The following is a 23,942-nucleotide window of genomic DNA, read 5'->3' on the forward strand; positions in this document are numbered from 1 at the left end:
GGCAGAGCTGTCCGAAACCCTTCCTCCTGGTCCCTAAAAGGACAACTTAAGGCACAAACTTGAGGCAAAGGGCTTTATCCGCACCTCAGACGACTCGGGGCCGGACGCCGGGGGAAGCCGTCAGGCGCCTACCCCGACACTCGCTGGCGGCTGCTCTCTCACCGCTGCCGGCCCAGCTCCGCCGCTTCCAGGCCGCCCTCACCTCACGGCCGCCACCCCACGGACCTTCCCCTGAGGTCGGGCGCCGCGCCGCCACCCGCGCTGCCATTTTGGAGCCCGCCCCGTCAAGACACCCTCATCCCCCACCGGCGGGCAGCCACCCGCTGCCACAGCACGGGACGAGGCCTCACACGACGCACTACCTCCGCCGCCCCGGCTGCGCTCGTTTCCCCTACCGCTACCCGCCGGCCGGCCTGCCCGCCTCTGTCTCCGCCTCCTCCTGCCGGCCCCGCCCAGCAGCGGCAGAGGCCCCCCCGGCGGGCGGCGGGCGGTGAGTGGCAGCGGCGCTGGCCCCTCAGCACAGCGCGGCGGGGAGGGGGCGGTGGCCGGTGGGAGGGCCGGGGCCGCCCCATAGGGCTGCGGGCGCCCGGCGGGGCCCCACTTGGCGCCCATCCGCCACCGGAGCCGCAGAGAAACTTGTCGCCGGGAGTCTGCGCTGGTGACTTCGCTCTGCCGGGCTCGGTGAGCGTCTGGGGCGGGGACCCTGGGCAGGACGGCCCGAGCTGACGGCCTCCCTCCCGCCGTGCTCCGGCTGCGCGCCGGGGCTGCCCGGCCTTCTGGGGTGGCAGCTTCCTCCCGGGCACCCTCTCCGCTCTCCCGTCCCGTCCCTCCGGGAGCGGGAGTTGCAGAGTCACCGCCGGCAGCGGGGCTCGGCCGGGCGGGCCCCACCGGCCCCTCCCGCGGCGCCGGGTGGCTCCTAAAGCAGCCCGGGCTCCCCCAAAGTCTTACCCTGACCCCGTTCTCAGGCTTTTAGAAAAAAAATCCTGAAGTCAGCTCTAAGGGCAGGCTTCTGCTCGCCTCTGAGCCTGCAGCAGGGAAACTTGGTGGTGGCCCTTACAGGAGAAGCGCAGAGTGACTTTTGAGACGGGAGTATTTCTTTTTGCTAGCTAGCGAACACCGAGGTGAGTGCTTTCCTGTGCCTCGCACGTGTGTTGGGGACAGCTTTGTTGCCCAGTTACCCTTTCTGGAAGTGTTTCGCCCCAAAAGAGCCGGAGTCTCCCTGCGCAGCGCATCCTCTGCCGGCGGGGCTGGAGCCCCCCAGCCTGGCTGCTCTCGCTCGGCCGTCTCTCGAAACGCTAAGGTCATGTTTAAAACCGGATGCAAAGTAACTTTTGTGATTGTATAATGGTTAAAAATACTCGTAGTGGTTTACTGGGAAAGTATTTTAATCTCTGTGTTTTCCCAGGACTTGATTTGAAGGTTGAACTGAACTGCATTGGTTTATTTATAACTTAATGTAGAAACATAATACAGAAATGTATTTACTTGTATCAGTAAAATATTTTCGATTTAGGGAAGCTTAATTTTAGTAAGCAAGTTGTCTAAATTGCGAAGAATATGTTTAATGGTGGTAATACTGCTGGTAGTTTTAGCATCCCGTTGTGATTTTACTCTTAAGTGGAAGTAGTTGCTGGCTGAGTTGGGTATTGTATCTTGATTTTGGCTATACTGCTTTCATCTTTACAAGGACATCTTTAGGCCAGTATTCTGAACGTACAGAATTAAAAAATATAGTTTGTAGTCAGACACCTTCCACAGTGTTCCTTCTGAATTGCTTAACTTGGAGGAAGCTGCTCTTAAGCAGCAAGAGTTAGTCACTATGTGTTATGCTGGGATAGTATATGCATAGCTTGCTACTTCCTGTCTTGTAAAAGCTAAGCTTTCAGCAAGCACTTGTATGAAAGCTTACTGATTTAGTTTACTAGAGGACAGAGTTCCACTCATTGTTTAGGAGAGGGCTTATGGTGGAAGTTTAAAAGGACTTCTCTTGTAAGGAACTGTAAGGCCTTTCCCTCCATGCCTTAGCGGCTTTCTATATAAATACTATTTTTTATAAAATTGGGTAGTAGTTTAGTAGTAAGTAAAGTCAGCTTATTTTGGATCATGTGTATATCAATTGTGAATGTTTATAAAGAGCATCTTTGGTGGTGTCCCTCTTCGCATTTCCAGTGGCAGAGTTCTACACCTTCTCCTCCTTTGCCATCTTACCTTTCTTGTCTTTCTTTGTCGCCTGATTAGGTGGTCCCTGTGAACCAGGTGCTTGATATGAAGCGAATTTTTTTTTCGTTATAGACATGTCAATACTGTTCCATAAAAAGTTAGAGGCTTGTCTTTGCATGTGCAAGTAGAACATGCAGTATTTACAGGATTGATTCATTCATTTTAGCATTTATCTACACTTGATAATCAGTTCTTAATTAGTTAGGAAAAAAGGCAGTCACTGTTCTGGCACAATACTGTATATGGTTAAGTCTTATTCAACAATAGGTGCTCATGCTTGGAATTATTAAAGAATGTATAAATACATCTTGAAGTTGCTATCAGTCTTCTTGCCCTTTTCTAGGCTTTTTATTCAGCTAATTATATAAATATATTCAGATTTTAAATTTTTTACTCTGGTTTTATGTTATAACCCTACTATCTGATAATTAGTCATTATTCTCTTCTTTTTGCAGCTAAAATGAATTCAGATCCTGATCCCCCCTCAAGTTCCTCTCACCCCCAGCTGCATCTGGGAAGGTCCCAGCTAAATGCTGCTGCTGTGGACCATAGTGAGAACAATCAGAAATCTGGACCATACCCAGGAGATACTGCAACATTTTCTTCTTCAGTTCCTGGCTACTCCCATAGCAGGGAGAAAGCTGAAAAAAACGGTAAGTATGAAAGCAATTTTTATGCAAAATTGGCTTATGTTAAACATTGGGAGATTACTGTGTGTATATTTATTCTAAACTCTGTTTAATGAGACTCTGTAAAGTAAGAAAATAAATACCTCTGATTTCTTTTAAGCTGTTGTTGTGGAAGAGACTCTTCTTCTGCCACTTACTTTCTGCACATTTTTGAGTTTTCCCGTCCAATTTTTCTTAAGTGTACAGAGCAACAGGAAAGAAGTTTGTTTGAAAAACTGGCAGGAAGAATTAAATGTAATTTAGCATAATATTAAGGTTTCAATTTGATTTTTTTTTTAGGTGGCTAGATCGCATGCTAACTTTTATAGGAATTTTAATGTGGATGAATAGCTACTATTGTAATGTAGACTGAGGGAATAATAAACTGATAGATTGAACCAGAGTGACAGAAATGCAATTAAGATTAGCCATCAGGTAAGAAGTTGGACGAAGAATCATGATACACTTTGAAAGGCAGAATGAGGCTTTTTTTTTTTTTCCCTTCAGTGCAAACCCATTGAGTTTCAAAGACTGTGAAAACTGATGGGATGAGAGAAATGTTTCATGCAAAAGGTAGAAAGAAAAATATCTGTCTCCTGCATTCAGCTGCTGAGTTCCAGTTTTAAATTCAGTTGGTAATCTAACACTTGTGCAAGAAGGACTTGTGTTCAAGGTCTAGCAAAATTGCTGCTCCTTAACTTTCTGTAAAATGGATTTTTTGATTCTGAAACAGCTTATGTGCATGCCCTTACACTCCTAAATATGAGTCACTCTATTGAAGCTAATAAGGATATGCAAGAGTTTAAAATTATTTAATGTGTGAATATTTACATGGCATGTATCAGATGCAGCTGAGCTCTGTGCATAGTTCAGGCCAATATTGTGGCTGTTTTAGCATATCTACTGTTTGCATCTAATTAAAAATTGACTGTTGGAACCTTCTGGGCTCTTTTGTTACTAAAAGAGATTCCAGATGGAAGAGAATTTTTTGGATACCTGAATTTCTAACATGCCTCTGTATCATTACCAACTTTGTCATCTTGCCCACCTGTAAAAGAAATGGGAGGTGATGGAGAATTGACACTTCTAACATTAATGACATGATTATTAATTTAAGATCAGTGCTAACAGTTATGTTTTCTTCCTTCATTCTCCAGTTTCTTAATATGATTCAACAGGGAAAGAATAGCAACAATTTAGGAATATGGTATGGCGTTGTCTTGGGTTATCTTTGGTTATAATGTGATTTGAAAAAGGAAAACATAGGTTTCTGTTGTTGGCGCCCACATTCATGCCAGATTCTGAAAATGAGTACAAACTGTCAATCTAGTGGTGTTTTACAGAGACATTCTGATAAGTATTCTGCTCTGCCTAATTTGGAGATTTTATTATTCCGTATAAATATTGTCCTTTTAAAATCATATTGAGTTTTGTCTTAATTCTCTTTGCAGGCCTGTGTATTTACTAATATTCCTATGCAGTTTTGTATTATAGATGCTTTTGTTTGTGCCCCTGTAAAAGAGGGCTTTCAAGCATTGATGTATTTCTCCATTTCAGTTATGACTCATTCCTGATTACTTTAAATCTCTTCCCATGAAAATATTCTCAGTGCCCAGTGCCACTGTCGTTGCCCTTTCCATCCCCATCTTAATATAAGCAAATATTTAATGCTGCAGAATGAGCAACTATTGCCATTGTGTCATGCTGGAGTCTCTAACAACCAAGATTTTAGTGGATTTAGACAGCAAATGTCTTCGATAAGATCATGTTTCTTCATCCAGTATTTTCTTCTCTGGTTATTTTAGATTTATGTTATTTGTCATAATGCTAACAGTTTCTAGAAATGAAAATTCTTTTAAAAGAAAGGAAGTGGAGAATTTTTCTTCCACCCACAGCAGCATTGGTTGTCAGAACAGGGATTTTAGTAGGACTTCAGAAAGAAGTACAAATAGAGGGACATACAAATTCGCAGTCATTTATATGCATATGGAAACACATATGAAAAAATTGATGTCTCAAACAGAATCTTGGTGCTTCATCAATTTTCAAAATATTTGAACTGACAGAGAAGGTATTTCATGGAATCACCAGAGCCTTTACCAATAAATAACATTCAGGTTGCTGATAGATTTAGGAAGAGTGAAGGATCTGGTCTCTTAGCCATGGCGTGTTGTGGTCTGGTTGTATGAAAGGACATATGCACTAGAACAGATGTTCTGGGAAAGGCTGTTCCAACTTCTTTCTTGGAAGATTAAGAAGTCAATTACTTTGAATAGTCACTGTGTGTCACTCTGATGATGACTATAACTCTGAATGATGTAAAAGAGTACAGAAAAGACCAGCACATTTTGCTGTACAGACAGCTATCTCAATAAATATTATTAAATATATAGAATGCTCTTCTTTATTGGTGACTTAAATATCTTGCACGAGATTCTACAAATTCAAATTTGTAACAGAAGTAATTTAATTTTTAATAAACTGGCTATGATTTCTGTTAGAGGAGTTGTACAATGCCCATCTCAAATACTGCTTTGAAAGGCAGTTTTACTTCAAGCCTGTCTCGCACATGCCCATATGCCCTTCCCACAAAGAAGGTTACTGGTATCCTGGGCTCCATTAGACAAAGTGTTGCCAACAGGTGGAGGGAGGTGATCCTTTCCCTCTACTCAGCACTGGCAAGGCCACACCTGGAATACTGTGTCCAGTTCTAGGGTCCCCAGTATAAAAGACATGGACAGACTGGAGAGAGTCCAACAAAGGGCCACAAAGATGGTGAAGGGACTGCAACATCTCTCCTGTGAGGAAAAGCTGAGAGAGCTGGGGCTGTTTAGCCTGGAGAAGAGAAGGCGCAGGGGGATCTTATCAATATCTATAAATATCTGAAGGGAGGATGCAAAGAGGATGGAGCCAGGCTCTTTCCACTGCTGCCCAGTGACAGGACCAGAGGCAATGGGCGCAAACTGAAATACAGAGGCTCCATCTGGACATCAGGAGAAGCCTTTTTAGTGTGAGAGTGACTGAGCACTGCCACAGGTTGCCTAGGGAGGCTGTGGAGTCTTCATCCTTGGAGATACTCAAAAGCTGTCTGGGCAGTCTTGGGCAACTGTCTCTACATAGCCCTGCACGAGCAGGGACTTGGAGCAAATGATATCTAGAGGTCAATTACAACACTCGGTGATTCTTGAATTATTCTTGCCAACATATCTGTATTTCTGATCTGTGCTGCTTTTTCCAGTCTCTACTTACCTATGCTGTGTTTAAGGCTATAGCATCAATGTGAACATTAAGTCATTTATTTCCTGGAAACATCCATCTCCTACTTCTGCAGCATTATCTGTATCTTGCAGCATAATCTAGCAAATTAATGAATGCCCTGGCTCTGACTCAGTAAAGCACTTAAGCACACACACACATCCTCAGCTGCACAGGTACTTAATTTGGATCGAACTCCTATACTATAGGGTTTTTTCATAGCAATTTTTCAATCTGTATTCTGCTAATATATCATTAGGTAGTGTTTTTGTTATTCCTTGCATAATTCATTTCACAATGGGAGGTAACACAGTGCTTTGAGAATTTATTGTGCAAATCAAATCTGGATTTAGGAAAAAAAATAATAATCAATTGTTGATCTTGAGAGGATTTGTAGATACTGCTTTTGTTGCTTTAAAAAAACAAAGAAGAGTATTCCTATTTCTACCAAAAGCTGTTGCGTTCCCTAGAAAACTTCTGCCTATATAAGTTACTGCTTTGTGTACATGATGGGGGGGAAAAAAAAAAATTGTTACTCTTTCATGGATGTTCCTGGACAGGAAGTTTGTTAGTGAGCAAAGCATATACACTACTAATTAGGGCTTCTGAAATTTGCAAACCATTGAGTCATCAGTATTCACGTAAGCAAATTACAGGAGGGTTGCTAGTTGCTTAAACAAAAAAGTTCTGCCATTATTTTAGTAGTCTGTGCCAGGAGGACCGTGGTGGATACCAACACAGACCAGTGGCTGCTTACTAATGAAGTCTGGTGAAGTTTGTTGAAACAGACTAAGACTCAAATCTCCTAAGACACTTTTGCGCCTCCTGCGTGCATAGGCCCTTTGGTTCTGTCCAGATGCTACATAGCCCTTTTTGGCATCTTTCATCCACTCTGTGCATCCTCCTTCCTTCAGATACAGCCCTAAAGCAATGCAAAAAGGAATAGCTCAGATAAGAGCTCTGGAGGTCCCAACACCAGATTCTCCAAATAGGCTTAAAAACACCATTCTTACTAGTGAAACCACTTGCTCTATGTGTACACAGAGCAGAGCTAGGAAAAAAGCACCCTCAACATGTTCATCTGGTTACCAGGTGACTATCTGGATATTGCTGTTGTTAATGTTTTTCGAAGAGACACATGAATCGACACTCCAGGTAAGTGGTCTGTATTGCTGAGCTAGAAGATAGGTTTCTGTGGCCCAGTGGATGTTTCACTTTTGATTCAGATGAAAATAGCAGAGTTGAGAGAAATTTCTCACCATATGATAGTGATTGGATACTGGCCTTAGATTGGATTTGTGGATTCAAGTAACTGTTTCAGGTCAGCCATAACGGTAACTTGAACCAGACTGACTTGCACCCCAGGTGAATATTTATGGTGCTGCAGGTGTTACCATTTCTTGTAATGCTTAAGTACCTTCAAGAATGTAAAATGTCTTAAAAACTGGTAGGGAACTGTCTGCCAGCCAGCGGGTAAAAGTGGGCATCCTAGGATAATAGAGAAATCTGGGAGGCAGTGGTGCATATATTTTTTTTTTTTATATGCGGATAACAGAGATTGTATTTGTATTTTACATCCTTCATGTACATTTGCTAGCCAGTAAGGTTGGAGAGGAGGAATCAGGTAGGAATTCAGAGATAAGAGTTTGCGAAGTTTTGAGAGCATTGCAGAGCTAAGTTGCAGTGCTTGAAGAAATACATCTTCAGTTAAAGAACTAATTTTGTTTTGTCCGTGTTTGTGCTCTTAAGGAAATATGTACAAATCTCTTGCTCTAGAATTGAGAACATACGGGGAAGGTATTTGTACTGAGAGCTTTGCAGACAGAAGTCAGTTTCTTATGTCTTGTTCCTAGATGTGCAGAGTTCTGCATGTATTTAGGAAGGTTATAAGGTTTTTTGTATCTCTTGGAAGAGAATTATTTTGTGTGACTTAGGATTTATAAATAGAACGAAAAATTCTTCTGAACAGTTTACAACACATCGTAACAATGTACAACAGTGCATCTCTAACGCATTGCTAAATGATAGCTAATGAATAGGGAACCTCTCTAATTTACAAATATTTTCCGAGTGTTAGCCTCTTCCACTTAAGGTTACAAAGAGCTTTGCTTCAAAGCTCTATTTTAGCACTTCTGTGTCTTCATTTTCTGGCAGTTTGCTTGTACAGACTAACTCTTGAGGCAAAGTGAAATGTTTGTGCAAAGCTTGAAGAAATCTCAGAAAAATCTTTGACTGTTAGAAGGGGAGGTTTATGCCTTGAAGTATTAATTACTTAACAATTTATCTGTCAGTTTATTAATGCCCCTTCAAACTTCTCCACTTCACCTGTAATTACTCGGGCTTCTGGAAAGCTCATTTGCCAATTATTGCTGTGGGGGAGAAAGGATTCTATCCAAACAAAAGTTAATGACTGTATTTTCACATAAAAGTTTGGGACGTAGTCATAGTTGGTGCAGAACAATGGGAATTGTCTTTTTGAGGACTGCTGCTAGTGTTGTCAATAACATGCTGGTGTTTCTACCTTATGAGGGATTAAGATCGGATACCCATTTATTTGAGGAAAGATTCTCCATCTTTGCCTCTTTCGCCATTTGAAATACATAAATGTTTTCTTCGGCCGATAACAAAGATACTGTTACTGATAACAATTTTTGCATTTGCACAATGAACCAGATTAATAAAAGTGCGCAGTCTTCCTCCATTATTTTTCAGGTGGATCAATTTCCTAATCTGTGTTTGTTTATGATAACAAAATGTTTGTTCTAGCATAGTCCCAGGGTGTTAGAGGGACAGAAATGAGCAGTTGAAGAATAGAAGGCGAAGAGCTATATTCACCTTAGTAAATCAAGTAATGAAAATAGGAGTAGCTCTGTAAATCATGCCTATTGTACACATTTAAAAACTTATTGTAGCAGTTGGACTACAATCTTTCAATTTAGCTTCCTCCAAAAGGAATCCAGTATGCATGTTCCACTGTGCAAAGAAATTGATTAAATGGGAACAAGTTGGAATGTTAAAAGTACATTCCTCATCTGAACCAGCTCTCTAATACAATGCATCTGCATCCAGCAGCAGCAAGAACTGCGAATCTCCGTGGATATTTTGCAGTGGCTTTGGAGGAAAAGATTTGGAAGTACCTAATATCTGTACGTTCATCTTCAAATAAAACAGCAACAAATCCCTTTTATACTGTAATAATCAAGGAGAGACTTGAAGCTGTTGTGCTGTTAGAGGGCCCCTTGCAGGAGAAGGCCCACTGTATTGTGAAAGTTCGAAGGTGAGACTAGAAACAGTAATCTGGGAAATAAAACCAATGCTTTGCAAAGTCAGTTAACTATTAGAAGTGTTACTAAGCAAGGTGATAAGGTACTGTGGACTTGGAAAACAATTTGGGGTGGGCCTTTTTAAGGGCCACTCTATTTTGATGGTAAGATAATGAACTGCTGGAGTGTCTGCGTGGGGAAGAGCCTAAACTGCAGAATTGCTGAAATTCCATTGAGCATGGTGCAGGTTGTTATGATAACTTTAGGTCTTCACCTATGAAAATATGTGGGCTTGGTGAGTTTTATGATCTCAACTCTTTCTCACATTGCTTTTCTGCTGGATGCATTTCTCTTTCTCTTTCTCTCTCTCTTTTTTTTTTGTTTGGGTTTTTTTTGTTTTTTTTTCTTTTTTGCGGGGAGGGTTAATAATGATGATTTTTCAACTGAGAACTGAGAAAAAGCTTATTTATTTTTAACTCTCCAGTTTTGGAACATGTTAGATTTATCCCAGCTCATCAATAAAGGATTTAATCAGAGATGCCTGCATAGAAGAAGCAGCAGGCCTGTCTTATTAATTGTGTGTAAAATTATTTTAATGACTTTAAACAATCATTGTACAATAATAGCTATGCTGGGAAGAAATACCTTTTAAGAATAGTTTTCCTTCCAGTTTTAAAATTTATAGTGTCTATAATATCATCACTCTTAGTCTTCCACCTACATGCTTTTTTTTTTTTTTTCTACTGCTCTCCTGGCAATTTGCCTTCATTTTGTGGGGGTGCAGTTGTTCCCTTTTCAATTTAATGCTATTTGGTGACTTGCAATTGTGGTGTGACTAAGACTATTATCGTAACTACAAACTCATTGCTGCTCCCAGAGAAAGCAGAATTGAGTCTTAGACTTCAACACCTCTGTAAACAAATGTTACTCCTTTCTCTCCCATCCTTGTTATCACCTTTAAAAATAGAATGCCTGGCAGCGTATGCTAATATAAATACTTCTAATTGTTCTTGGGGCAAGTAGGAACCTCTTGAGATCTCACCATGGAAGTTGAAGTGCATAGAAGAAAAACATTCAATGTACTCTTAATTGTACCAAGCCCTTACTTTGCAGTTAACATAAGAATCCACGAGGCTTCTGCATGGATGAAAGGATTCAACACTCATGGATGAGCAAATAAGTGTCTAAAGTTAATAAACCCATTTATCAAAACAGTGATGTTTGTTGTACAAAATATTTCTCCCTCTCCAGTCAGTTCTGTTTGTGTCATTATATTCTATGTGTACAAATCATGTTTATGACGTGATGCTTAATGCCTGCTTTCGAATGGAATGTCAGTCTTTCCAGAAACTTTACTCCTACATAGGTACTTCACACAATACCACTGAACTTTTGGAGCTTGTGGAAAGTGAGTAGGAGGATTTCTCTAGAGATTCAAACTGGCTATGCTGAACACTGAAAGCTCAATAGTACAATCTAGTGACACACAAAAGCTATTAGAATCTTAATTTTTGTTACAAAATGTACAGATCAACTTTTTCTAAAAGCACATCGATAATAGAGAATCTACCTGTGCGTGAACAGTTTAAATTTCTTTTTCCTGAAAGAAAGAAATCAGACACCTTTCACTTTGCAGATATGTTTACATAGCATCTTCTAGCAAATAAAAGGACTTTTATTTTGTCATTAATATGTGTATGCCTTTGCTCCTAAGTGCATCTGAGAGTCTAGAAAGCTTGTTTCGTAGTGAAAACAGTCTGTATAAAAAGCTATGGATTGTTCCTTGAAAATTTTGGATTTTTTTGATTTTTATATACTTAAAGATATTTGCTTACAGAAGAAACTTTGCCTGCAAAAAGTCCTGGAGGTGTTATATAGGACATGACTCCACAAGAAATACCTTCTAGTGAGATTTTGCACAAAATATGTTTTGTTCTATCTGTTTTGGTCAATGTCCCTGTGTAGGCACATCCTTAAGCTTTCATTTTCCTTGAATATTCCTTGACTTGACTAGTCAACAGTTCCTTGACTATTGCTTGGAGAAATATGCCTGTGTTATTTACTTTGTATGTGCATGCATTCTTGTTGCTTGTTTCCTACCTAATGATATGAAAATCTTCAGTTTCCAACATAGTAAAACTTTCTTTATACTAGTAAATGAGCTATTGCTGAAAATCTGTAAGAATATTTGTCACTTTGTTGACAGGCTATTATTTCTGATGGTTCAGTCATGCTTTGTTTCTTTCTTTTTTTTTTTTTTAGTAGCTCAAAAAGACCAGATGATTACAATATAGTCCTATCAGAGTTTTGAACTCTGTAGCAAGACCTCTCCTGACTTCATAAGAAGCTATAACAGCTTCTCTTTCTGAGAACTATATATAACTGTTTTTATAGCTGTTTTTAACAGCTATAACTGTTTCTCTAGCAAAGGTAAATATTGAAGGAACAGAAAACAAGACTGATGAAAGCTGAGGAGTAGGAGACAGAATGCCCTTAGAATGGTGGTTTGAGAATGCCGTTCGGTTGGCCAGAGCCAACAGATGCCAGTGCTTCAAAGCAGCCTGCTAATACAGAGGTTTTGCAGGTGGGTTGTCTTCAGCAGCTGGATGCTGCTGTTTTTAAGAAGCCAAATGATGCCTTTTCTCTTTTGGTTAATTTTAGCTTTATTCTACAGAAGGTGTTGAGATCCAGGGGACAGAGAACACATTTTGGGGACCTTAAATACAAACTGAGGTTGAAAAATGAATATTAAAAAAAGACTGTCTTCCAGCAAGCTGATTTTCTTTGTGGATGTTTATGGTAATAATTAAGATGATGTGCATCCTATCTGTGCGCTGCCCTAATATCCTTTGGGACAGGATTTATAACATGTTTTTAAGCTGTTACTGGCTTTTTCTTTTTCAAGGTAATCCAGTGCTGAGTTGGATAGCTACAGCTTAATATAAACTCTAGTTTCCCTGATGAAAGTTGTGGCACAGATTGCATTTATAACTCTGGACTTAATGATAGTAGAACAGTTTGACTCTGTCTGCAAGAGCTACTTAGGCAGTTCTGTTATTTTATGGATGGGATAAGCTTTACGTGTTGTGTTTAAGAGGCATGGAAATCTCTAAAAGATAAAAATCCAGCTTCAAGTTCATAATAATGAAAGTCATGGAAGAGGCTCTTTCAAATTGAGTAACTAGTCCTATATTTGTCTTTTCTGTGGGAGGGGTGGAGTTGAGCAGTGAGCACAGGTTATTCATACTAGTGTCCTCTCAAAGTAAAAGCAAGTAATTTTCTTCGTAATCCAGACTGTACTTCCTTTCAGATTCAATTACAGTAAGGCCTTGCTAAAGTAGTAAAGGGATGTATGCCTGAAGCTTCAAGCAGGTACAGTACTGTGTGATGTGACACAGATCAGTTCAGACGTCAGTACACTTCATGGTATATGGAGAATTTGTTCGCGTGTGGGAGATCTATTGTCAAAAAAAAGACATTCTTCCCTCCCTGCTCCCACCTCAGTGATTTAGCTGGTGGAGAGACCTGTGGATGAAAGCTTGTTTCGTACCGCTCTTCAAACATGTAAATTACTCTTGTCAGTTAATAACATGGAGCTGAGAGGAGATGCTTGACATCTGTGACTTATGAGTAGAAAACCCACTTTACATTAAGTGGAGAGCTTACTGGATAAAGCTAATGAAAATAAAAAGTGGAGGTTTTTCTTCTCTCCTGCCTGAACTACCCCTGGAGTTTAACAGTCTGTGAACTCTGTGTGAAGGATCACAGAAGTTCCTGTCCATGCTTAGTATTAATATTGAAGAACCTTAATGTTGACAAACTTCAGGTTCAAGATTCTTGTTATCTTTTTCACTACAGTCCTTTACGCTGCTGTTTACAGCATGTCTGTTCGAGCCATGGAGCTGCTTGTAAATGCAGTGCTAGTGCTGTTCTTACTTGATTTTATTCATATTTTACTGAGATGTTAAAGATGTTCAATGGCAGCTGTTTCCTTCTCAGAAGGTGGTTCTTCAGCCTAGAAGCGTCCTTGCTCAGTGGTGTGAGATCTTTGTATTTCATAGTGCTTTCTGGGTTTTTTCTTCTACTCTTGGTTTGTCCTGTTGCTTTTTAAACACGTGTAAATATTTGGCATTGGCCAAATACTTTTAACCTGCCCTTTAGTTTTTGGATTTGGTAAGACATGAATAGTCTCTCTGTTTACCTTCTCTACTTTGCCAATTCTTAGTATGTCTAGTATTCTCCTCAGTTTCTTCCCCGGGTTAAAAAGCACTGATAATAGTGTCGTACTAGCATTGAGCTGTTTCTTTTTCTTAGAACAGTATGTTACAAACTCCAAGGTTTTATTCTGAGTGATAATAGTTAGTTCAGGGCTTATCACTGTGTGTGCAATGATAAGGTGTAGTCTTGGTCTGCATTTAGTGCATTTCATCTGGCCTTTTACACTTAATCAGTCATGAAATCCTTTTGCAGGTTTTCTTTGGGTTTATTTTTTTGCAGTTGTCACTTCTGAAGTGTTTTTTTCTGCCTGAATAACACAGAATCATCAACAAACTTTGTCACCTCCATTTTAGCACACCCCCCTTTTTTTTCACTTACACATAAATGCATTGAATAATATACACCTTATCCTATAACCCTGTGCGTCTAAACTGATAATCTTTCCCCTGTGAGAATGAGACCTGTGTATTTCTATTCTTTGTTTATTGTTTCTTTAATCTCTTACTTGTATAACAGCCTACATTCCAATTTGTTTAGATGACTTCTGTGAGAAGCGTTACTACCTTTGGAGATAGAAATATGAGCTGGATCTGTTGTTCTCAAACAGTTTGACTCGTTCAGGGGCATCTTATGTCAAGGGTTTTTCACAAGATCTGCTGATTTTACCCTGTATATCTCTTTTGTCCCCTCCATAGGCTTAAGACTTTTTTTTTTTTTTCTTCTTTTATATATTTGCCTTGTATGGATATCAGATTTAATGGTCTCTGTTATCACAGGTCTCTCTGGTATCATACTTGCTGCTTTCCATGTCTCAGTTTTAAGTAAGAGGCTACGTGCTGCTGTATATAGTTCAGTAGAGCACTTGCATAAACAATTAAGAGAAACTAGAGTCTTAAACACAGTTAAAAGAAACCATAACGTCTTTGTTTATGTTTGAGATTCCTTCACAGGAGCTTCTCAGTGCTATTCCCTGGAATTCAAGTTGCCCTTGAATTGTCTGTACCTGCTAAGCTTGCTGTTCCTTGTGTGCTTGAGAAAGGCATAAAAAGGAAGCAATGGTTTCTGCACTGAGTTGTTCTCCAGACCTTTTTCTCTTGGTCTATCATGGTATATGTTTTTAAACCATTGTTTTTTTCTATTTTTCTTTGGTTTGGCCTGACCTTGGCTTTACAACGATACATTCTTATTTCTAAGAACTTTCTTTATCCTCTTTCTTTCATTCTGGCTTTGCTTTGCAATATGACTGTAGCAGATTTTTTTGCTTCTGACACTCTCATCTGGGTACTAAACCTAACTTGCTATTAGTAGAGTGGCTCACTAATCTCAGAAACTAGGCACTGTGCATTGTTCCATTAGAAGCAAAAATTGTTTTCTGCCTTTTGTTTTCTCTGACTAGTTATCTCATGAAGTTATTTATTAAATGTATCTAAAATCTTACCATGACTATCGTTCTTGAATGTGGTACTTTCTGGGAGGCCGTTGATATCATAATTGCTGTTGTCTGACCTTTTTGCTGCTCTGCTCTTTCTCAGTTTTGTTTGTTGTTCAAAACATCAAGGAAAGTGCATATAAAATCCTGTATTTAAAAAAAACCCAAACCCTAGAATTTGCAAGATCATTTGGGAATCCGATTACTTATCGTTGCTTGATGTGCTTTGTTGGGCCACCTTGCTAACAATTTTCATCTGCAACAAGTGGCAAATCTTCTCATGAAATGGTAAAAATGTTTGTGTACTTTTTTAGGTGCTTATTCAGTGAGCTTGGAAGTGTGTTGCTACTGGCTAGGACTGAACACAGCAGATACATTGTGCATACGCTCAACTCTTCCTGACTATTTTCAGTCACTTCAGGAACACTTGCTGTACTAATAAGATGAGAAGGCCAATCCAGAAATCTTGTTTCATATCTTGTCAACTCAGATCCTCTATTCTCCCCAACACATGGGTTTTTTCCTCCTCCTCCTGCACCTCCCTGACGCTTTTTTTTCTGAGCCCAAATGAGTGCTTGTAGTCGTTATCATATAAAGTGTGTATGTTATACAGGTTTCCTTTGTACACTTAGTGTGGGTGTTGCTTAATGCATTAATCTCTTGTTCAACAGAATTTCCATGCAGCTTTAATATTCACTTGTAAAACCTGTAATTTCTTTTAAACTTAGATGTTTCAAATGAATACTTTGTCTTCATTATTACTTTCTGTCTGAGAAACTGCTTTCAGTTTTCCTTTTATCCTGTTCTCATTAGATTTCCACTGTTAAAAGCACTAAAGCACTTGGAAGTTCCAGCTTGTGTTTATGTAAAAATTGATCTGTTGTGCATGATAACATAACTGTCTTGTGGCTGGCCCCCGATAACAGGGTGAACAAATAAGATGTTAAGCTCAAAAGGCGTGAGAGATTGTGATCCTTTAAAACACCAATTTTTGGCTTTGGTATTCCTTGTTTGTGGTCTTTCTCCTGTTGATCTATCTGGAGAATTCAGGTGCTGTAGCTGTGACCCCGGAAGAGCGAGCTGTGTGTACCTGGCAAGGTGGTGACATAGCAGGCAGGGTGCTAAAACTCTCTTGTTCTGGGTAAATCCACTCTGCTGAGAGCTCTAATGTGTTTGTGTTGGTAGGAAAGTAAATCAACAAACATTGTTATTATTCAGTATGTGCTCTATTGACTCTCTCTGCATTAAATAGCTTTAATGGATTATTATTTTTTTTAAGGCAGTGATTCCTAGCAGTTAGAAGAGCACTTAAAAAAATTGAGGTCGTTTTATGTGGTGGTTGGGTGTGTATGATCCGTTCTGCATGTTTACATATAACTAAAAATCTTTCCTTACCTGTAAGGATTATTATTAATGTGCCTTTAAATACTTGAGAATCCATGGATGGAAGTCACACAGATGCACACATGATGTGTTTCAGTTGTATACCTGAAGGATATCAGAAAGAATGGGAATCTACTGTATCCATCATTGATTTGTGCTAGAATACTGAAAAGGAAATTTTATGACAACCCCAGTGTACTCTGGTTGTCTATAAAATCTTTTGCGCTGAAAAGATTTCTTATCTAGATTATGTAAATCCATTCTTCAAAACCTTGTATGAATGTTGAGGAGTTTGTTGATTTTTAACCCTTGATGTAGTCTGAAGATGAGGATTATACTTGTATATCAATGGTGGCATCTTCCTTTTGTGACATAAAAAGTTAAGTGCTGACATCTTGCAGTCTCACTTGGACTGAATCCAACTGTAGATTAGCTGCCTTTTTGTCAATTTAATTGCTAATTTTCAGAGGTGAGGATCAATAATTGCATTCTAACACAGTATTACATAGTATTCTTTTAACAACTGAAATGTTTCCTTTTGCAACATTTCCTATTCGTGGTCAAAACCTAACAAAAACAGTAAAAATGCCTGCCAATGCTGAAATGAATGCTGAATTTCCACTTAAGCCTATAGCAGCAAAGTTGGACTCAAAATTGAACTCTTTATGTCCATGTGCAAAGTAATGTATAAAGTTTCAGAAAGTAAATAGTAGTCTTTAGTTTTCATCAGCCTGACTACAGCCTACCTATATAAACAGCTGTGTTTAGACTTCTGCATTTTGAGTATTTTTCTGGAGTTGCAAAACATGCTTTTTACTAGTAAACAGAAATGACTAGTAATGTTTTGATAGCATCTTTGAAGCCTATCAGCTAATAATACACAGCTTTAGCTTACTCTTGTAAATGCCATAGACGACTGTGAAATGCATACAAACCTTTCTCAATTTCATTGTATTGAGTCTTTTTTTAATAAGTGCTTTAATAAACTAGGTTTTAAGTGACAGCTTTAACCTGTGAAATGAAAAGCCTGAATTTCAAAAGTGGATATTTCTGCAACCCTTTGGAGGTTTAAATGCTTTTTGTAGTATGAGGACATAAACGCAGCAGACTCAAAAACACATCTGCTTCATCCTTTGCAGATCACAAATCTTTTTTTGTTTCACGCTTTTTTTTTTTAATGGAACAGAGAAAATTAAAGGGTCATTTCATATGTTAAGCTTAATCACACAGAATAATAAAAATAAAACATTAAAATTTTATTAATAATGTCATTGTTCCAATATCCACTAAATAATTTGAGTGACCAGTCTCTCTGAAGGCAGAATTAACTTGTTTTGTAAATTAGGAACTGAACCACAGAGTAGCCTGGTGATGAACTAAGGTTTACACAGGGTCTTGGTGGCAGGGTAGGAGCTACAGCCAAATATGAAGTACTAACCACCTTCCATGTCCCTGTCTTAATTTGTTAATTATATATATATATGCTACATGCAATCTAAAACTTACTTGCTTTCACTAGCCTGCTTTCATTTGAATGACTGCAGGGCTTGTGAAACTTGAATAACTGATAGACTTCATTGGCTTATATAAAGGCACCTGACACGCAACAGCTAGTGAAGTCTATTTTAATTGTCATAAAAGATACATGAAGTATTGCAAGATGAATGTTCCTCTCTTCTGGAAATTTTTATATTCAAGACAGAGTAAAATTTGACATTAAATAGACATGAGTTTTTAGGAAAGCTGGAAAATAAAAGCTTCTACTGACAGCATTTCCACTGCAGTACTGTTATGTGGGAGGAATACACATCAAGACATTTTCTAACAAAAAACACACTTAAGAACAAGGGTGATAAGTTATAGATCACCACTTTTTATTGTATTTTTATGGTGGGTGCATTTACTCTTGTGTAGTGCTTGTTCTACTGTTGAGCTGAATTGAAAGAAAGTGTGTTGTCCACCCTTGTTCCAAAACACGTTTACTACATTTTGGACCTTTTACCTTCAGAGACTGACCTAAATAGTTCGTGAGAAAGTAAATTGATAAGGCAGCCATGAAACTGGAGTCATTCATGCTTTATCCTTTCAGTTAGCCTCTTGCTTATCCTTTAAGCAAAGGAAAAATATCGCTGGTTATGGGAACACGGTGATAGTAAGCTATTCTAAATTTGATCTTGAAAACACACAACCTGCTCTTCTGCTGTTGCCCTACAACTACAGAACCAACCCACAGACACAATTTTAATTAACTATCTTATATTTATAGGTCAGATGTGAGAGTACATAGAAGTGATAACCACGCAGGAGGGACAGGGCAGTAGGTTGAAAATAACAGCAGGAAGGTTTTCTTTCCCCTGGCAGTCAGCTCTGTTAGAACAAACATTTCAACAAGTTTGCCTGCAGTACCAGCTCATTTTATTTTCTTTTCTCAGTGAAGGTGGTAGTTGGAACATAAGGCTACACATTCTTAGTTTTGCTTTTTTTTTTTTTTAACATCTTTGCAAAAAACATTATTTACATGTTAGTCTGCAATGTAATTACAATAAAGTAACTATATCCTGGTGATGAAGAAGCATTGGGAATGCTTTACAGCTTTCTACTGTAATAAGTGTTCTTATCTAACAGACATTCATCTGAGCAAGAGACAGAAGGGGTCAGAGCCATGCCACGCTCCTGTATCTGGGAGCGGAGCAGGAGAGAAAGGAAGCAGCTTTGTCTGTATAAGTTGCAAGACAACCACCCTTCTTATCAGGGCTTATATCAATTTATTAAACTGCTTTATATAGTTTGCTTTTTGTGTGTGTAAATTGCACTTAGTTATCAAATAGTAACTTCTGAAGGATGCCTCCTGTATTGGTTTACACAGAGAACCAGTGAAATATTTGTGGTGGTCTCTTCTCAACATGGAGAAAAACCTGAACAGAAAAAAAAATAATCCATAGCCAAGATTGTTGCTGCAGAAGTCTTGATGCCAAGTAAGCTAATGAATGTGAAAGCACAGGAAGAAACACAAAAGTATTGCCTTGCCCAACTCTTTTCATTTGGGTGGGGTAGACGGATTAATATTATGTTTCTTTCAAACAGTATGCTCTTTCCTGTAACTTCTTGTTTATTGTAAGCAGAAAGCCCCTGAGTGATGTCTGTTGGTATGAGTGGTGCCATCTGGAAAGCAGGCTTCTGACTTGTTTAGAATTCAATCCTGTTGGTTATATATCAGAGCAAGGAGATTAAGTGGTTAATTTTGCTGGGATGCTGTTTGCCTATTTTACAATAATATTTTTACAGCTTTCTGAAAAGACCGAGTACTAAATGAAAATTATTTTTCATTATGTGCCTTGTTTAGCCAGACAACATGTTACAATCTGGCATTAGTATTTTTTCCAAGTGGAGCTTGGCAGACAAAACTGTGGCATGGTGATGGAGAAAACTTACTTCATGGTTTGCTCTTGTTAAAATACATCCATTTTAATGAAAGCATTGGCTTGTAGCCTGTTCTTGTCTGGAAATAGTCCCAGTACCAGGGATGTTAAAGAATGTAGGTAGCCCTGTTCTTTGGGAGATTATTTGGAATCGGGTTTATTTCTTCCTTCCTCCCACCACTTGAAAAAGAGCTGATACTAAATGGCACCTCAGCTAGTGGGGCTGCCCGCCAGCTTCTTGTGTTATTAGGGAGAGGCTGAAATCTGTAACTTGGAGCAGACGCCAGAAAGCTTCTGAGAAAGCTTGTTTCAGACGGTTTCCTACGTTTGGAAACTTTGCTTCCTAACTGTACTCTCTCATGCTGTTTGTGCCCTCAATACGTATCTACCAAGCATCACAGTGTGTTTGGTCACCTTGTGGGGTAATGTGGTACATCCGGGTCAAGCTTTGGTGCTTGCTCTTGAGTTTGGATCTTCCTTTCTAACTACAATTCTAGGTTGACTGGTAAAGCTGTTATTCTGCATCAGTGATCTGTTGACCTTACCCCTCCAACTCAAAGCATACAAGCTGTATTGACTATTCTTTTTAAAACTCTTCCAAACTAATTTATGAGAAATCTTCTCATTAAAAGTATCAGTTCTAGCCTCTGTCAGCTTTTCCGTTAAATTCCATTCATCAAGTGGCATGCAGCGTGATGCTTACAAACACTGGATGTCAGATAAAGCTCTGAAGATTATTCTTTTTCTTTACAATTGACTGGTGGAGCAATATGATGCTTTTGGAGGGGAAAAAAATTTGTTTACATCTGTATGTGTACACTACATGGGAAAGAAGAAAAAAATAAGGTGCCAGTGTGAAGCAGGACACAAAACAGGTTTATAACAGTTCTTTGTTTCTGCGTACTGTGTGTTTCTGTGTACTCCCAAGACTGAGGAATTGAGCTTTCAGATATACTGGACGTGTTTTAAAGGCAGGTTATTTTTTCAAAACTCTTGAAGAAGCTTCACTACTAAATAAAGAGGCTGCCAGGTGAAAGACTGGAGTGCTATCACAAATAAGAACGGTCATAGTACAAAAGCAGATCCATGTTCCACATCGTGCTCATATTTATCGTAATGAATACTCTCTATTGAGAAATTAATCCTTTGGAAGTAAATGAGAAAATGTGAACTTTATGTGTCATCCTGTGGCAGGTACCAAATAACAAGTAGTGGTAAATATGCTGAGGTACAACACTGAGATGGAGTGTAAATATTGTAATGTATTAATTTCCACTGTTCTTGCAAAACACTTGAGTTTTTTTAGATATGATCCTTTAATTCTTCAACCACATATATCAATAATATATAAAATACTTTCAAATATTACTAGTAAACAATTTTCTTTATCAAATTAATTTATAGAGGGCATGAAGGAAGAACCTGAAGTGCTCTTTGAGGAACTGCTCGAGAGGGCCAAAGCTGGAGAACCAAAAGCACAAACGGAGGTAATTTTTATACGCTCCTTGTCAAGTCTTGTTTGCTCTTAATTCCAAAAATAGCACTGCCTGCTGTAGAACTACTATCTCTTCTTTACTTGAACTGTCTGTTTTGATCTTAAACTATTCAAAGAAAGGTGATGCCAGATGGTTTCTCCGCCTTGAGAAATGCAGCTTGCTTGGGAGTGTTACCGGCTTCAGGTCCGACTCTTGCGTAAGCCTTTAGGACACATGAAAATGAGGAGGGTAGGCTGAGAGCATGGAGAAGGTAGAGAACTGCTTTTTGGTTTTTTTAAAAGTATGTGCCAAAGAGTTACTGGTGGAGGTGTGCAGATAAGGGACTATTAAACGCTGTTGGTTCAGCACTGCACTATATACAAAAAGATACCAGGACTCAGGGGATGGACTCTGTGGAAGAAACTGCCATTGAGATACTTCAGGAGGAACAGAGATTGGTTGATGTTTTGCTCTTAGACCCTTTCTCTGTTGAATTAACACATTTTAGAAAAGAAGCCCCTCCTTCTCTATTGAAATTAGCTATGTTTAGTTGTGTGATAGCAGATATAATCAAATTAATAATGGCAGTTCTGTCCCTGTATGTGTTAGCACTTCAGGTGTCCCTTGGGTTTTAGAAAAATGGTACCAGTTTTCCACTGCATTCCATTGTCTGGTGTATTGGTCTAGTATAAATAGCTTAAAATTGTTTAGAAGGGGTTTAATTCGCATTTAACTTGGCTATTGTTTTGCTTGAACATTCTTCTCCAGCTCCAGCTTTGATGGCAAAAGGGAATGGTTATGGTCTGCTGCATGCTTGGTGTGGTTTGGGTTTTTCCCCAAGGATCACAAGTCTTTTTGCAAATAAAAAGGTGGGGATGGGAAAGTAATGCTTTTAAAGGTGGTTTTAAAAAATAACAAAAAAAATATGGTAATGCCAGGCTCACTCCCACGCTCCATTTCAACTTGTTTGAGGGGCAGGTTGTCCTTGGAGTTGTAACCCGAGAGTACCAAATTCCTCACCTTTGAAACAGCCGGTGGCTTTGCAGAGGATGAAACTTTAGCCTTGAGGGACTATAAAATACACATTTTGGCTCTATTCCTCCACACAAAAGAAAGCAAACCCCATAGATATTCTTTCAGGATATAACTTTCAGTTGCGTAAGAAATACCTTATGTAATCTAAGCCTATGTTGCATGCATAGATACATGTATAGATAATATATTATTTTTTTATCCTTCTCAATTCATTCCACCTGTACTCCCTTCCTTTAGCTGTTTAACTGTGTACACTTTCTATTCCCATGGAATAATAGGATTCTTTTCATAAAGAGATCCAGCATATAATTTTGTTTCATATACACTCAGGATAAATTGACTGCCTGACAAGGAACCCCAAATACAGTTGTTTCTTTTCTGTGCAATCAAATTGCGTGTGACTTGTGGAGAGGGAGTTAACTTTTAGTTTTAAAACCCTTAAAAAAAATGATTTCTTCTCCATTGTTGAATATGTCCCTTTAGAATCAGTTAAAAAAATCTGGTTTTATTTCTTACCTTTGTAGGAGTAAGAATGAGAAGCTGAGATGGCACTGTTGTGCTGTTGGCTAACAATTACAAAGTCAAACACACGAAATCACTTGGTTCACTGACTTGTAGTTATTACTATGAGTTTATTCAAAAATAACCCTGCTATGACTATGGAAATAAATGCACCCTGAGTGGCTGTCAACCTGTATTACTGTAGCTTTATGTAGTTTCTTTATTGAGAAATAACTGTGCAGCAATTATGTAAATGAGACGCCCACAGCTGGAATTCTGTAATGGAGAAAAGGCAGCTCTGTGTCTTCACCGGAGGATCTCTGCAAGGGGACTGCTTGAGATAAATGCCTTGGTCAGCAAAGCTCACAGGTGAAAGCAACCTTTGGAGAAGTACAGTATGAAGATCTGTGTTAAGGCATTACCAACTATGACTTCATTTCACAGTTTTAGCTCATGGAAGAGAATATCTCATTGTTTAAATGACAAATCTGAGGTTAATGCCTTTTCCCATCAGTTCTTCCTCCTTTGACTGCTGTGGGCTGGAGCTTTGCAGCCATCTTCAGGTGCTTCCATGTAGGAGCTTTGCTATGACAGAGGAAGGTGGCTGTTGCACAGTGTTGCATGGTGGCTTGTTAGCAAGAGAGGTGGTAGACTTTCCAGTAGTATTTCATGGAAAGTCTTGATGTTTGTTATGGAAAATAACAGGAACCTCCTGTTGTGGAGGTGGGTTTTTTGCTACCAAAATTTTTAACATACACAAAAGCTTGTAATTTTATAATCAAAATAAAGGAAAAATACTTTCTGGTTGCTCAGATTTCAGAGGTGGCTTCTGTAGGCTTTTTTTGGAGGGCATAGATGATTAAATCTTAATGCTGAACTTAAGGGGAGGGACGGGGGACAACAACAACAACAACAACCACACCAAAAAAATCACCCTCAGCCCCACTGAAAAACCTCAAACAACAACAACAACAACAAAAATAGCTAAACATAAAAAAAAACCCACAGGCAAACCAAAAAACACTTCTATCACAAAACAGGTGACACACTTTCGTTTTGCTTGTGCAGTAGCCTTA

At 39.1% G+C, this 23,942-nt stretch overlaps 1 protein-coding gene across 2 annotated transcripts in view; it reads left to right on the forward strand.

Annotated features, from left to right (window-relative positions):
• Positions 1-547: 547 nt before the first annotated feature.
• WFS1 (wolframin ER transmembrane glycoprotein) overlaps positions 548-23,942 on the forward strand; it is a 34,488-nt gene continuing 11,093 nt past the window's right edge. The window contains exons 1-3 of one of the 2 annotated variants that reach the window (XM_054203414.1): positions 548-681; positions 2,676-2,873; positions 21,260-21,342. In XM_054203414.1, the coding sequence (XP_054059389.1) occupies positions 2,681-2,873; positions 21,260-21,342 (276 nt within the window). In that variant the 5' untranslated portion in view covers positions 548-681; positions 2,676-2,680. Of the gene's footprint in view, positions 682-814; positions 1,122-2,675; positions 2,874-21,259; positions 21,343-23,942 lie in introns of those variants that run through there. The other variant, XM_054203415.1, reaches the window with a different exon arrangement.

This window comes from Rissa tridactyla, chromosome 5, assembly GCF_028500815.1.
Source record: "Rissa tridactyla isolate bRisTri1 chromosome 5, bRisTri1.patW.cur.20221130, whole genome shotgun sequence".
Lineage (NCBI taxonomy): Eukaryota > Metazoa > Chordata > Aves > Charadriiformes > Laridae > Rissa > Rissa tridactyla.